Source organism: Scyliorhinus torazame, chromosome 12, assembly GCF_047496885.1.
Source record: "Scyliorhinus torazame isolate Kashiwa2021f chromosome 12, sScyTor2.1, whole genome shotgun sequence".
Taxonomy (NCBI): Eukaryota; Metazoa; Chordata; class Chondrichthyes; order Carcharhiniformes; family Scyliorhinidae; genus Scyliorhinus; species Scyliorhinus torazame.
In genome coordinates this window covers 10,967,109-10,983,961 of record NC_092718.1, presented here as the reverse complement: position 1 = coordinate 10,983,961, position 16,853 = coordinate 10,967,109, and the positions used below count along the sequence as shown (strand labels likewise).

The 16,853-nt window shown below is 48.6% G+C and overlaps 1 protein-coding gene across 1 annotated transcript in view; it reads left to right on the top strand.

Annotated features, from left to right (window-relative positions):
* The window catches only part of LOC140387312 (uncharacterized), a 404,134-nt gene that overhangs the window by 8,539 nt on the left and 378,742 nt on the right, over positions 1 to 16,853 (top strand). Inside the window, exon 3 of the mRNA XM_072470241.1 lies at positions 9,911 to 10,118. Within this exon, the coding sequence (XP_072326342.1) occupies positions 9,911 to 10,118 (208 nt within the window). The remainder of the gene's footprint in view (positions 1 to 9,910; positions 10,119 to 16,853) is intronic.

Here is a 16,853-nt window from a genome sequence, read left to right as displayed (position 1 = left end):
CTAGAGGGCCTCCTATAAAGATATACACAGAAAATTACTACAAATTGTGGAAGTCAAATTCTGGGACACAGATTCAAGTGGCAAGTTTAAGATTAGCTTCAGGAACACCTTCACATTAGATTTCCAACTCTCCAGCATTGTCCTGGAGTCTTAGAAACATAAAGATTATTCTCCTGGGCAGCACGGTGGCGCAGTGGTTAGCACAGCTGCCTCACGGCGCCGAGGTCCCAGGTTCGATCCCGGCCCTGGGTCACTGTCCGTGTGGAGTTTGCACATTCTCCCCGTGTCTGCGTGGGTTTCGCCCCCATAACCCAAAGATGTGCAGGGTAGGTGGATTGGCCACGCTAAATTGCCCCTTGATTGGAAAAAATGAATTGGGCACTCTAAATTTATATTAAAAAAAGATTAGTCCCTTAAAAGCTGCTGAGAGCAAAACAAACAGGAGAAGAATCATAAGGGCAGCAAAATCACTTCTGATTCTCAGTTATAAAAATATTAGAGATGGGGGAATAAAGGCTGTTTGACCGGGTGGGGTAGTTGGATGTGGGAGTTTATGAGATGCCAATCCTATTTCGCGGAATAATGAGAACATGGAAGAAAGAACAAAGAAGGCAAACTCTGTGGAATTGCTCAAGGAAATATTGGATGACGCAATGGGGATTTCAGGGTTTTTATTTGGATGGATGAAGAAAGGTAAGCCTGGTGATGCTCTTCATTCAATGTTCATATTTAATATTGGCCATGATTTCAGGTGGGGAGCGCTCCTCGTCACTTATTCAGAAGGTCGTGGGTTCGATTCCTACTCCAGAGACTTGATCCCGTAATCCATGCAGACACTCCTGGTGCCAGTACTGAGGGAGTGCTGTACTATTAGATGTGACGCTAAGCCACTCTCAGGTTGTGCAAAAGATCCCATGGTACTATATTGAGGAGGAGCAAAGGAGTTCACTTTGGTGTCCTGGCCAATATTTGAATGCGCAACCAACTTTTAAAAATAAATTTGGAGTACCCAATTATTGTTTTTTCCAATTAAGGGGCAATTTAGCGTGGCCAATCCACCTACCCTACACATCTTTGGATTGTGTGGGGGTGAAACCCACGCAGGCATGGGGAGAATGTGCAAACTCCACACGGACAGTGACCCAGGGCCGGGATCGAACCTGGGTCCTCAGTGCCGTAGGCAACAGTGCTAACCACTGCACCACCGTGCCGCCCAATGCTCAACCAACTTAATTGGAAAAAAATGTGGTCATTGTTGCATTGCTGTTGGGATCTTGCTGTGCATAAATTGCTTGCTGTCTTTCCTCCTTGTATCCTACGTTGCAACAGTGACTGCACTTGAGAAGTACTTCATTGGCTGTGAGGTGTTTTGAGATCATGGAAAGTGCTAAATGCAAGTTCCTTCTTTAAGATCCTGTGAGAAATAGTCAGCAAATCCTTCACTCCTGGTCCTTCTCTCCCTTACCCTTTTTATTCAAATCTGATGCTGTAACAGAGCTTCTGCTTTCTGTCCCGGCCCCAGTGAATGGTTCACACCCTGATTCCTTTACTTTTCCAGATGTTGAATGAAATGAAAATGAAAATCGCTTATTGTCACAAGTAGGCTTCAAATGAAGTTACTGTGAAAAGCCCCTAGTCGCCACATTCCGGTGCCTGTTCGGGGAGGCTGAACGGAATTGCTGCTGGCCTGCCTTGGTCTGCTTTAAAAGCCAGCTCTTTAGCCCTGTGCTAAACCAGCCCCTGTGCGTTTAGAAAGCTTCCAATTTTAATTTCAGACTTGTAACTTTGTTTTACTTTTTCGCCTTTCTGATCAAACGGCTGCCGATATCTTCATTGTACCAACAAGGAGGGAATGAAGATGATCTTGCCTGCAGAGTGAAGGGTAGCTCGAGCAGCATTATCTTGGCATGCGCAGGGTACGGTTTGGGACTTACTCAATCAAGCCTGTGAATCTCGCACAAACTGCAGTTCCTGATCCAATTATGGCTTCACAGAAATCTTGGAGCATTGTTGAACTGGCTCCAGCTCAGTGAAATGTGTCTCTGGAGCCAATAAAGTCTGCCTTGTGTTTAGAGTATAAGTCAGGCTGCTGACACCTACCCTCCTCTGTGTTGTGGAGATGCCTCCTCTGTGTGAGTCAAGCAAGCAGATTGGATATGATAAGGTGCTTTGTGGAGCTGCGAATCAGTTAAAGTGACAATGGGCCGGTAAACCATTTTTTGCTGAATGAAAATGAAATCTTGCGTTTGGATTGGATTTTTCAACGACCTCACCATGCCCCCAAAGCAGTTTTTGGCAAATTAAATACACACTTCTGTAAGGTAGGAGAAGCAGCAGCCAATCTACACACAGCAAACTCCCACAAATAGCATTGAGGTAAGGGTCAGATGGTGTGTTTCAGTGATGCTGCTTGTATGGGTCTTAATGAGAGGCGAGGGGCAACAATGGATGAGCTCAAATCCGGAAAGGATGCAAGGTGGGTCGTTGAAATAGTCGAGTCTAAAAGTAATAAAGGCATGGAGCTGGATTCTCCGCCCGCCCCGCCACATTTCTGCCCCGACCCGCCAGCGGGATTCTCCGTTACGTCGGCTGGTCAATGGGGTTCCCAGTGTGGGGCAGCCCCGCGCCATCGGGAAACCCCCGGGCGCCGGCATAATGGAGAATCCCGCCGGCGGAGAATCCCGGCCATGATTGGGAAAAGTCAAATGCATTACCCTGATTTAATAATAATCTTTATTAGTGTCACAATTCGGCTTACATCAATGAAGTTACTGTGAAAATTCCCTCATCGCCACATTCCGGCGCCTGTTCGGGTACACAGGGGAGAATTCAGAATTCACCTAATTCACCGAACAGCACGTCTTTCGGGGCTTGTGGGAGGAAACCCACGCAGACACGGGGAGAACGTCAGACTCCGCGCAGATAGTGACCCAAGCCGGGATCGAACCGGATCCCTGGCGCTGTGAAGCCACCGTGCTACCGATTTGTAATAAGAATTGAAAATTCTGGAAGTATTCAACTGATCAGGCGGCATCAGTGGTTTGATTTTGACCTTAATTTATAAACTTGGCTGTATTTCATTACATAGCTCCCTTAAAGAAGAGAAGGTTTGATAGAGGCACTCAAAATCGTGAAGGGGTTGGACGTAATTAGGGAGAGTCTGTTCCCATTAGTGGGAGGATCAAAATTCAGAGGATTCTGATTTAAGCTGATTGGCCAAAAAACCCAAAAGCGACATGAGGGAAAGTTCAAACCTGGAATGGACTGCCCGAGAAGGTGGTGGAAGCAGTTTCAATCATTGCTTTCAAAAGAGAATTGGGTAATTATCTGCAGATAAAAGATATCAATTGCGGGATTCTCCGTCGGCGGGACCATCCGCCCCGCGCCCACACCCGCGGGTTTTCCGATGGCGTGGGGGTGGCCCACAATGGGAAACCCTATTGGCCGGCTGCGGGAACGGAGAATCCCGCTGCCAGTGGGGGGGGGGGGGGCGTGGGGGTGCGTGCCATGCCGGAATACTGGGCTGGCGGGACAGAGAATCCCAACCCAGCACTACGAAGAAAAGAGCCAGGAGGTAGGACTGCACGAGAGACCTTTGCAGAGAGCTAGCCCAGACAAAGAGGGCTGAATGGTCTCCTGTGCTCCGAACACTGTATGGACGGGACATCCCAGACTTCCATTGTCTGACAGCTTGCCATTGGCTGCCGGCGGGGTCTTGTGATCCCGCTGATGTCTGGGGCGTTTTGCATGGTTCGCCCATCCCGCTGCCGGGGAACCGGCCGCGGGGGGCGGGGGGTGGGGGGGGGGGGGGGGTGGTGGGAGGGGGTGCTGTCTTCAGCATGACTGGAAGATCCCGCTGTTGGGAAGAGCTGGAAAATTCCACCCGTGATTCTATTTCAAAAGCAATTAAAGGTGCCTCTCTTTGAGATGGCTCTCAGTACACATCGTACATTCGCAACATATAGCATTCCACAAAGTATTTGTAACACGGAAACAGGCCATTCGGCCCGACTGGTCCATGCTGATGCACTCCACCCGCGTCTCCTCTCCCCCTTCACCTCACCCCATCAACATACCCTTCTATTGTTTTCTCTCATATTTTATCAAGCATTCCCATAAACAAATCTATGTTATCCGTCTTAACTGATTTGAACAACCTTCACATTCTAATCACTCCCTGGAGAAAGAGGTTTCTCCTGAACTTTTTATTAAACTTATTAGTGACTGTGTTTCATTTATGGCCCCTGGATTTGATCTCCTCATGTTGGTCTACCCCTTGAATCCTAGTCTTGAAGACCTCCATCAGCTCAGTTAACTCTGTCTTACCTTAAAAGGGCCCCAACCTGTTCAATTCTTCCTGATGTGTACAATTCCGGTAATATCTGTCATAATATACACCAGTATATCATGGTGCAGACACACACTGATGGACACACAGTGGGACCAATCAACATACACAACACCGCAGCCAATCACCAGTGAGAGCACACGCACTATAAAGACAGGGGACATCAGAGTTCCCGCTCATTCGAGTCGCAGCTAGCTAGGAGGACAGAGCTCACAGCCTGCAACACAGACATTCACCATGTGCTGAGTGCATCGACTGGTTAGGACAAGGCAAAGGTCTTTATTTAAAGCTTGTATCGTGTTAACCCACAGTTCAAGTATGTTTAAATAGTTAACCTTTTAATAAAATAGTGTTGCACTACTTCAAGTGTTGGTGACCTGTATGTGATCCAGAACACCCAACACATCAATATCCTTGCAAATTCTTTGTGCACCTTCTCCAGTGTCTCTGTGTTCTTTTTATGATATTTTCACTCGCTAAATGCCGAAGTAGAGGCATGGAATCAGCCAAGCCCAGATCATCCACTGTCTGTCGACTGACCTCTGAGCCAAATTCAACCACAGAAACCATTCCAAATATGAATTAGGAGCAGCAGTAGGCCACTCGGCCCCTCAAACCTCTGTAAGATCATGGCTGATCTGAGTGTAACCTCAACGCCACATTCCTGGCCACCCCCGATAACCTTTCACTCCCTTGTTAGAACATAGAACATTACAGCGCAGTACAGGCCCTTCGGCCCTCGATGTTGCGCCGACCTGTGTAACCACTCTAAAGCCCATCTACAATATTCCCTTATCGTCCATATGTCCATCCAATGACTGTTTGAATGCCCTTAGTGTTGGCGAGTCCACTACTGTTGCAGGCAGGGCATTCCACGCCCTTACTACTCTCTGAGTAAAGAACCTACCTCTGACATCTGTCTTATATCTATCTCCCCTCAATTTAAAGCTATGTCCCCTCGTGCTAGACATCACCATCTGAGGAAAAAGGCTCTCACTGTCCACCCTATCCAATCCTCTGATCATCTTGTATGCCTCAATTAAGTCACCTCTAAACCTTCTTCTCTCTAACGAAAACAGCCTCAAGTCCCTCAGCCTTTCCTCATAAGATCTTCCCTCCATACCAGGCAACATTAACATTGTTAATCAAGGGTCTATCAAACCCTGCCTTAAAATATTCAAAGATCTTACTCCCACTACCTTTGAAGAAAGAGAATTCCAGACACGCAACACCCTCGGAGGACAGAGTTCGCCTTACCTCTGTCATAGAATCATAGAATTTACAGTGCAGAAGGAAGCCATTCGGCCCATCGAGTCTGCACCGGCTCTTTGAAAGAGCACCCTACCCAAGTCCACACCTCCACCCTATCCCCATAACCCAGTAACCCCACCCAACACTAAGGGCAATTTTGGATACTAAGGGCAATTTATTATGGCCAATCCACCTAACCTGCACATCTTTGGATTGTGGGAGGAAACCGGAGCACCCGGAGGAAACCCACGCACACACGGGGAGAATGTGCAGACTCCGCACAGACAGAGGCCCAAGCCGGAATCGAACCTGGGACCCTGGAGCTGTGAAGCAATTGTGCTAACCACCATGCTACCATGCTGTCCATCTGGGTGACCCCTTATTTTTAACCAGTTTTGTGAAGGCCACGAAGAATCCAGCGCGAGTTGAAGGATAGAAAGAAATAACATTTATTTACAATAACATATAAATATATACAGCAGCAGCAACCCCCTTGCTGCTGACTCTCCTCTAGCCGATTGCAAACTGGCCAGCTTTATTTATGCAGGGAATCTGCTAATGATTTCTCCGCCCCCCTCACTGGGGAAGCTCATACTCCCAAAGGACTGTGGGATTGCCATTAGTCCCCAGGCAGTGCTAAGCAGGCAGGTTATAACAAACTGTGACCCCTAGTTCTAGATTCTATCACCAAAGGAAACATTCCCTCCACATCCATCCTGCTGAAACGTCTCAGGACCGTACTCTTCTAAACGCCAGTGAATACAAGCCTCGCCTCTCCAACCTTTCCTCAGAAGACAACCCACCCATTCCTACTAGTAAACCTTATCTGAACTGTTTCTAACACAGTTACATGCTTAAATAAGGAGACCAATACTGTGCACACTAGGAGCCTTTTGTGATTCATGCACTAGGGCACCCAGATCTCTCTTCAATTCAGAGCTCTGTAATCTCCCACCATTTAGATAGTAATTCTTCCTGCCAATATGGACAATTTTGCATTTTCCCACATTATACTCCATTTGCCAGGAGTGCGATTCTGCTGCTTGCCGATTAAGTGCTCCGACCTGTAGGGAAACTGGAATGATTCCCACTGGTGCGAAGAGCAACCCAATTGAATGGCACTTAGAAACGATTTTTCCCAGGATTGGGTTTTCAGTGCCGTTCAATGGCACACTGGTGTTCACACTGAACATAAGACGGTTGGGGCCTCATCTCGCTCACAGGTCCTGCTCCTCAGATGTTAAGGGCACACCGATATCAGAATTCTGATCCAGACCCCATGCATTGCTGGGAAGGCCCTCTTCCCGCCCTAATCGCTGGCAAGGCCAACCTCCCCCACCCCCACCCCCCCTGCCTTCAGCAACCTCCCCAGTCCTCACCTTCAGCAACCTCCCCAGTCCTCACCTTCAGCAACCTCCCCAGTCTTCACCTTCAGCCTCTCCATGATCTACCACCCCCCCCCCCCCCCCCCCCCCCCCCCGGCCATATCTCCCTAGTCCCCCCATTCCTCCTTCAGGCACTGCCCTTGGCAGTGCCAACCTGGCAGCTTGCATTCCGAGGGGTGGCAAGTGAGTACCGCTTTTTAAAATGCCTTCAGGATACCGAGATGGGTGTCAGGGGGACTTGTGCTATCAGGGGTCTTTCCTGCAGCCTTTAAACAGTCAGTCAGTATCTAAAAATTAAAGTTCTCTGACAATAAAGTGGAAATCTCCCCATCTGCATTCCAAACCCTTTAAACAGTCTGTCAGTTTATGCCAAGTTCAAAGATCTGTGAGATGAAGGTAAACATAATCCCTTTAAGGTGGTGGAAACCGTTTGAAGTCATTTTCTCACAGTGAATTTCATTGCTCTTTCATGTTTTGAAGCCCGATTCTATGCCCAGAAGGCTAAAGCTTTGAACTGCATTGTTTACATTTAATTTCACATACCATTGCTGCTTCAAGGCATTTGATTGGCAGGTGTGGGGGCTGTACCAGCTCTTTCTAGGAAGCACTTGAGAACAAAGAGAGAGCCTCATAAAAAGAACTGCGGTTGGAAAATCACCTGCTCCCTTGAGTTAATGGAGTCCTTCAGAGCTATAAAAATAAACAATCTTAATCGTCCCCTTTGAAACTGCCTTGACCTGTCAATCAAAAAGCTGTTAGGAGGCATTGGTGCATGAAATTGAAAGTAAACAATGGAGAAAAGTGAGAGGCGAATTGTTGATTCGTAGAGGAATCTCAGGGGCTTGACAGGATGGAAGCTGAGCGGATGTTTCTCCATGTGGGAGAATCTAGGACCAGAGGCCAAATCTCAGAGTAAGGGGGTCACCCATTTAAGACAGAGCTGAGAAAACATTTCTTCTCTCAGAGGGCAGTGAATCTGTAGAATTCTTTACCGCAGAGAACTGGTAAGTTAAGTATGCTCAAGATAGGCAGATTTTTAATCAGTAAGGGAGTTAAGGGTTATCGGGACAAGGCAGGAAAGTGGTGTTGAGGATTATCACATCAGATCAGTCATGATCTCATTGAATGGCGGAGCAGACTCGATGGGCCGATTGGCCTACTTCTGCTCCTACAGCTTATGGCCTGCTGGGATTTAAACCTGTGTCCCTAGATCATTAGCCTTGGCCTCCGGGTTACTTCTCCGGTGACACAATCACTACACGACCATCTCCAAGAGTAATTTAGTTATTAACGAAAGGGGCAGAACGGTGGCGCAGTGGTTAGCACTGCTGCCTCACGGCACCGAGGTCCCAGGTTCGATCCCGGCCACAGGGTCACTGTCCGTGTGGAGTTTGCACATTCTCCCCATGTCTGCGTGGGTTTCGCCCCCACAACCCAAAGATGTGCAGGGTAGGTGGATTGGCCACGCTAAATTGCCCCTTAATTGGGAAAAATGAATTGGGTACAAGTAGGATTTTATTCTTGATTTATTTATTATTGAATTTAAATTCCGCCCTCCGCCATGGTGGGCTTTAAATTTCTCTGAGACACTACACAAGGCCTCTGGAATATTAGTCCAATAACTAAGCCCGGTGTCCCTTTTTGGAGTCAATGAGATTACAGAGATAGAGTTGGACGGATTTGTTTATTGTCACGTGTACCGAGGTACAGTGAAAAGTATTTTTCTGCGAGCAGCTCAACAGATCATTAAGTACATGGGAAGAAAAGGAAATAAAAGAAAACACATAATAGGGCAACACAAGATACACAATGTAACTACATAGACACTGGCATCGGGTGAACCATACAGGGGTGCAGTGTTAATGAGGTCAGTCCATAAGAGGGTGGACTAGGAGTCTGGTAACAGTGGGGAAGAAGCTGTTTGTGCGTGTTCTTAGACTTTTGTATCTCCCGATGGAAGAACTTGGAAGAGTGAGTACATCGAGTGGGAGGAGTCTTTGATTATGCTGCCCACTTTCCCCAGGCAGCGGGAGGTGTAGATGGAGTCCATAAGACATAGGAGCAGAATTAGGCCACTTAGCCCATCGAGTCAATGGATGGGAGGCAGGTTCGTGTGATGGACTGGGCGGTGTTCACGACTCTCTGAAGTTTCTTGCGGTCCTGGGCCGAGCAGTTGCCATACCAGGCTGTGGTGCATCCAGATAGGATGCTTTCTATGGTGCATCTGTAAAAGTTGGTCAGGGTTAATGTGGACATGCCGAATTTCCTTAGTTTCCTGAGGAAGTATAGGTGCTGTTGTGCTTTCTTGGTGGCAGCGTTGACGTGGGTGGACCAGGACAGATTTTAGGAGATGTGTACCCCTAGGAATTTGAAACTGCTAACCTTTAATCTCCACCTCGGCCCCGTTGATGCTGACAGGGGTGTGTACAGTACTTTGCTTTCTGAAGTCAATGGCTGTGGAGGGATATGGAAAATAAAAGGATGAGAATTTTAATATTGAGCCACTGTGAGTGTCGGCCAGCGAGCACTGGGATGGTAGGTAAATGGAACTTTGTGCGAATATTAAATTAGTGAATTGGCCAAAGTACTTTGCAGCTGAACGTGTCACCAGAGGTAGCGGACCCGGTATCCGGGAAGCTCGGGACCGGAAGTGTGTTGGATTTTGGTCCTAGGATTGCATCTACGAACAGTTTATGAAAAGTAAAGCGCAAAAGAGTTTTATTCCCAGGGCACGGGCTTTGAATGCCGCCGGTTTGGGGGTCATTCCGGATTCTGGGATACCGGATAATGGTTTTTGTGAGATCTTGCTGCATCATTTACAACAGTCACTGAACATTAAGGTAAGTCATTCATTTTATTGCCCAGCTCTGTGAGAAGGTGCCTCTGGAAAGAGAAAACCTTATGTGAAACTCTTTTGCACTTTCAGAAAGGCGTGTTCCGATTGTCGGGCCAAGATTACTTTATTGAACCTTTGGAGGGACATTCCTGGGAAGAAGCCAATCCGCAGCCCCATGTTATTTACAAACGACAAGCTCCAGATATGAAGGCGATGCAGGACCCCCACTGGTCGGATGAATTGATGGAGAAGGCAAAGATCAGGAGCCCTGAAGGGAATAGGACGTGTGGTGTTTCGGGTAAGCTCACCTCGCTGTCTGAGTCATCCGGCTTTCTGCAGCGGAAAGAGTGTCTCATCTCTCTCGTGGAGGTTTGGATACTGAAACTGTAGCTGCTGTGTACTCCCATTCGATGCTTTAATGTTAAAAGACTTCAGCTGACAGCATAAGACCATAAGACATAGGAGCAGAATTAGGCCACTCTGCCCATCGAGTCTGTTCCTCCATTCAATCATGGCTGATATTTTTCTCTCGGACGCACACTCAAATACAAACCTTAATTGCAACAGGAGTGAGGGTCCACCTTTCCATGGGTTGCCCATATTGACCTACTAAAAACACTGCGTAGGTTCACGGCCTCGACACAATTATGTCAAGAGATCCATACAGAGAGAGGCCATTCGCTCCACCAGAACTGTGCTGGCTCTTTTGCAGAGCTATCCAATTAATTCCACGTTCCTAAAGTCTGGAAATCTTTCACTTTCAAGTATTCATCCAATTCCCATTTGAAAATTCCTCTGGATTCAATTTTCCCCAGCCTGTTCTGGCAGCATGTTCCAGATTATAACAACGCACTGTGCAAAAGACAATTCCCCTGATTCACTTGGCAGTTATCCTGAATCTGTCGGGGGTCGGTTTAGCTCAGTTGGCTAGATGGCTGCTTTGTGATGCGGAGCGAGGCCAGCAGTGCGGGGTCAATCCCCGTACCGGCTGAGGTTATTCATGAAGGCCCCGCCTACTCAACCTTGCCCCTCACCTGTGGTGTGGTGACCCTCAGGTAAAATCACCACCAGTCAGCTCTCCATGTCAAAGGGGAAAACAGCCGATGGTCACCTGGGACTATGGGGACACTTATCCCAAATCTGTCTTTACTGGCAGTCCTGCCAATAGTTCCCCCTATTTCAAAGTTTTGAACAGTTCTGTTAATACTTGCCTTAACTGCGTGAAGGGGAACAATCCCAACTTCTCCTGTCTCTTCAGGTAACTGACATCCCTCATGATATAAACTCAGACCGTGACATAAACACGTTGTCCACACAGCACTGACTCGCACATAACTCCTCGGCCATAGTTACAACACAATGTCCTGTCCAAGGTGTGCCTTCTGAATTGATCTCTTTATGGGGCCTATTTGGAGGCCATTCCAGTGGGGGGGACTGAAAGCTGTGCCCCCACAGACAGCAGGGAGGTGGGTAAGCTATATTGTGGGGCAGCACGGTAGCACAGTGGGTAGCACTGTTGCTTCACAGCTTCAGGATCCCAGGTTTAATTCCCAGTTTGGGTCACAGTCTGCACATTCTTCCCGTGTCTGCGTGGGTTTCCTCCGAGTGCTCCGGTTTTCTCACACAAATCCCAAAAGACATGCTTGTTAGGTAATTTGGACATTCTGAATTCTCCCTCTGTGTACCCGAACAGGCGCAGGAATGTGGCGACTAGGGGATTTTCACAGTAGATTTTCACCGCAGTGTTAATGTAAGCCTATTTGTGACAATAAAGATTATTATTATAGTTAGTCTTTCTCCTCAGGGCATCCTGGTAGCCTGGGTGTACAGCGCCCCCCCCCCCCCCCCCCCCCCACCCGAATCCACTTGCTCCCCAACGGCCCTCTTATCCCTGAAGATGACCCTCTCCCTCCAGCCCTCTCCCTCTTACCCGCCCCCTCCATCCCTCTCCCTCTGACCCACCCCCTCCATCCCTCTCCCTCTGACCCACCCCCTCCATCCCTCTCCCTCTGACCCACCCCCTCCAGCCCTCGCCCTCTGACCCGCCCCCTCCATCCCTCTCCCTCTGACCCGCCTCTCCAACCCTCTCCATATGACCCGCACTCTCCTATCCTCTCCCTACGGCCCCCTCCCTACAGCCCTCTCCCTCTGACCCTCTCCTTCTGACCCTCTCCACCTGACCCTCTCCACCTGACCCTCTCCCTCTGACCCTCTCCACCTGACCCTCTCCCTCTGACCCTCTCCCTCTGACCCTCTCCCTCTGACCCTCTCCCTCTGACTCTCTCCCTCCAGTCCCCTCCCTCTGACCCTCTCCCTCTGACCCTCTCCCTCCGACCCTCTCCCTCTGACCCTCTCCCTCCGACCCTCTCCCTCTGACCCTCTCCCTATCACCCTCTCCCTCCGACCCTCTCCCTCTGACCCTCTCCCTCCGACCCTGTCCCTCTGGCCCTCTCCGAATGACCCTCTGCCTCTGAACCTCTCCCTCCAGCCCTCTCCCTTCGAACCTCCCCCTCCGACCCTCTCCCTCTGACCTTCTCCCTCTGACCCCCTTATTCCAGCTGCCAGTTCCTGTTTCTCTAACTCACAACTTTGTCTAAGATGTGAAAATTTAATTTTCATTCTCTGACCTTGTGTTTTATATTTCCCTATATGTCAGCGTTCGCCTCTGTGTTTAATTCACTGCATTGTTTCATTGAACTGCAATAAACTTTGCTGTAATATTAACATATTTAGTAAAACTGAGCCACGATTTAGTGAATGGGCATGCAAATCCTATTTCAGCTTGATGTCAGTATTACTTACCATAAACACAGTCTTGTAGTAATCCAGGAGATGGAGAGAGCAAGATTTAAACAGATTTATTCTGAATTCAAAGGTACAGCGTACAACACAAATGTCCCAGCCGGGGACTAATGGAATTCCCAGTCGGGGTCCGGGACCGCATTTGAAAGGCTTGGTAACGAGTTCCGCCTGGGCTGGCCTCCACCCATTACCTTAGAGGTCTTACAACACCAGGCTAAAGTCCAACAGGTTTGTTTCGAACACTAGATTTCGGAGCATTGCTCCTTCATCACCCGAGGAAGGAGCAGTGCTCCGAAAGCTAGTGATTCAAAACAAACCTGTTGGACTTTAACCTGGTGTTGTAAGACTTCTTACAGTCCAACACCGGCATCTCCACATCATCATTACCATGGAAACCCATACTCCATGAGCCCCCATGGGGAGATTGATGAGTGATCCCCGTGGTCCTCTTGAGGGTTATCACAGCCCTCCCCCGCCCCCCAAGACCAGATTCCCCCCCTCGCCCCAGCTACAATGAGGCCTCCGTCGCCTCAGTGTCTATTTCTGAGCCCAAGTCTTTGTCCTCTTGGGGATGACTCTTGAGTCTGACATCGGCAGAGTCTCCTGTCTGGAAGTAGTTTCCAAGGATGTTGAGGACATTGCTCCACCCAGAGTAGTTCCTGCAGTCGAGGGTTCCCTGCTCCTGAGATGGTCCATGTGTTTTTTTTAACAGTTCCCTCCCTGGTCTTGACCTTTGCTTGGCAAGGTGTCCACAAAGTTTAAAGTAACTTAGTCCATTACCGATGTTAGGACCAGCGATCTGTGGGATTGTAGAGCGCTAAGATGTTGGACGATAGCAGCTGTTGCTTCTCTTTCGTGACTGCTTTGTCCTGAGGTGCCTGGCGCAACCACTTCTGATTCTTCTTCAACAATGCGGGCAGGGATGCCAGAAGGGTGGCCAGGTATGGGATGAACTTCCCATAATAGGAACATCTTCAATTCCGTCGTGTTTTGAAGGTTAGTGCCCCATTTATGGCCTTCACTTTGTCCTCTACAGGGTGCAGGCCGTCTTTATCCACACGGTATCTGAGGTATGTTACCTCACCCGCTTGAAACACGCACTTTTCCCACTTGAGGCGGACGCCCATGTCGGAGAATCGGTGTAGGACGTCCTCCAAGTTTGCCAGATGTTCTTTATTGGTGGCTCCTGTGATTAACACATCATCCAGGTACACTACCACCCTGGCCAACTCTTGAAGGATATATTCCATTACGTGCTGGAAAATAGCGCACGCCGAGGAGATTCTGAAAGGCAGGCGGGCGGGTGTTTTCGTATAAACCTCCATTGGTGTTGATGGAGACATATTTTCTGGATGCCGTACCAAATACCAGATGGAGGTACACATGGCTCATATCCAGCTTGGTAAAGGTGTGGCTGTTATGGGCCAGGGTTTAGAGAACACCTGGCCCACGACTTTTAATAGATTGTGGTTCTGGGGGGGCACAAGGGCATACATTACAGGTGTGATGCAACAGAGATCTAAAGTACTTTTAAAACAAAACCATGTTTATTTATGAATCCAGTTAACACTTTATAAACCCACAGTAAACATCTTAACAACTATCAACACCAATAATCCCCACTGATACAATATTCTATAAGTAACCCTTCGTAACTTTCCTAACAACATCCATAAGACCAAAAGACCCCTTTTACAGAAAGACAGCAGGTTTAAATTCTTTACAGAAACAGGTATTACTTTGAAATCCTCAAATGATCTGGAGACAGTCTTTAGATAACAGAGAGAGATCAATGCACCTTCCTGCTGTGACTGCAGCTTCTTCAACTCTGAAAACAAATCTAAACCACACAGACGCACACCAGCCTTTTTGCTCAAAGCGAAAGTAAAAGCAGAGTCACAGCTCAGCTCCACCCACACACTGACATCACTGCAGCTATTTGATAAACACCCATTTCTTAAAGGTACATCCACTACAGCTATTTGATAAACATCCATTTCTTAAAGGTACTCTCACTTGACAGTGGCCCCCATCCAGTTTTGCGTAGAGGTCTTCGATACGCAGCATGTGGTACCGGTCAAGGCGGGAGGCTCTGTTGACAGTTAATTTATAGTCTCCGCAAAGATGGATCAACTTTTTTGGCTTTCGTATCGGGACTACTGGCATACCCCATTCCGCACATTGTACTGGGCGTGTGATCCCAAGGCCCTCCAGCTGCCCCAGTTTAAAGCAGTCGTGCTTTGACGTTCTTAGGTAGGATCTCCTGTTTTTGCCCTTGCTTCTTTGATTGTGCCTTTCTGAAATACCTCAGGATATTTCCCGATGACTTTTGGAGAGGCGCCAGTTCGCATTTTGAAAAATTTGCTGCCAGCCCAATTGGATTTTCTGCTGCCAGTTTTTGCCCAGGAGACTGGTTCCTGGTCCTTGTACGATTATTGGGAGAGTCAGACAGTCTCTTGCTCATGGGCCACTGGGGTCATGGTGGTTCCTACGATTTGTATCGGTTCCCCCTTGTATGTGGCCAACCTGGTCCTGGTGTCTCACAGGCCCAGGGGCATGGTGCCCACTCAGAGGCGCCTGAAGGTCTGTCCCCCTATAATGGAGACAGTGGCTCCTGTGTCCACTTCCATTGCCAGGCGCTGGCCGTTGACCCGGAGTTCATTCTTGATTGGGGAAACTTTGGGGGTGGTGATGCAGTTTAGCTGCATCAATTTGTCCTGTTTGGATTGGTGGATTTCAAAGTCCCTGGCCTGGGCGACACGTATCCTGCCAATTCTGGCAAGCTCACCTTGGATATATCGTTCGCCCGCAGGTACAGTATCTTGCGACTGCTCCCCAAAGCCTTCTAAGGAAGCTTCCCTAACATTTCTGGGGTTTCCTGCGTGGGTCTCACCCCACAACCCAAAAAGATGTGCAGGGTGGGTCAGTTGGCCAGGCTAAATTACCCCTTAATTAGAAAAGAAAAAGAATTGGGTACTCTAAATTTAAGGAAAAAACAATTCTGGGGTTTCGCGGCTGTCAGCCCAGACCTTTGCATGAGATGGCTGAGTGGTGAATGGGTGGTGAATGGAGTGCTTTCTACCGGGAGCCCAGTTTTTGTATGCTGGGGTCATTCGATGTTGATCACACTGCAGCATTGAACCTGGAAGTTCCTGGGCCCCTTTACTGGCATTTTCCAGGCACTTTGCCAGTTCTCGGGCTATTTTAAGATCCAGGGCGGGTTCTGCAAGCAGATCTTACTATGTCATGACGTCGTTTATCCCACAAACCAATCGCTCCCTTAACATCTCGTGCAGGGATGACCCATACTCACAGTGTTTCGCCAGTTTCCTGAGCCAGGTCAGGACTTCCGTTGCGGGTTCCCCAAGGATTCTTCCGGCTGTATTAAATCAGGAACGCGGGAGTTACGGATCGCAGTGGTTCGTCACCAAGTGAAGGTTTTTGAGTCCGGGGCTGCCGGATGAGTCAAACTCTGAATGATGTCGAACGCGGGGCTCCACAAGCGGTCAGAAGGATTACCGTTTGTTGGTCATCACCCTCTACGGTGTTCGCACAAGAGAAATAGTGCATTATTTTGGTGTACTGGGGCCGGTCCTCCATGCCTGCATCATCTGCCTCGACTTTCCCAACTAGTGGCATTTCTGGGTTCTCTATGTAAGTTTCCTTACCGGAGTTGGGTTTTTTAAAGCATGTCTATCCAGAATCCTGTTCTTACTTCTCGTCGCCAGTGTAGTAAACCAGGAGACATGAAGAGGAAGGTTTTAATGGATGAACTTAGAAGTAAAGCCGCATTCGTGGCGCACAACATAAGTATCCCAACCTGGGACCAATGGAACCCCTTGTCCGGGTTGGGACGGCGTTTAAAAGACTTGGAAACAAGTCACAGCTGGGTGGGCCTGTTACCATGTAAACTTGTACTCCATGCACCCCACGGGGAGATCGATAAGTGATTCCCTGTGAAGTCTCCTCATGTATATAAGTCATTCCTAACTTTTTGTACTTGTGTTAGGTATTTGAACGCTGTAGTGGGCCATTCAGCCCTTGGAACCTATACCACCAGTACATTAGATCATGCCTGATCTGTCTATAAACATTGGGGTGAATTCTCCGCCGGTGGGATTCTCCGTTCCGCCGGCAGTGCACCCCCGCCCGCGGGTTTCCGAGCGCGTGGGGTGGCTACAATGTGAAATCCCATTGGCTAGGGGCAGAACGGAGAATCCAGCTGCCAGAG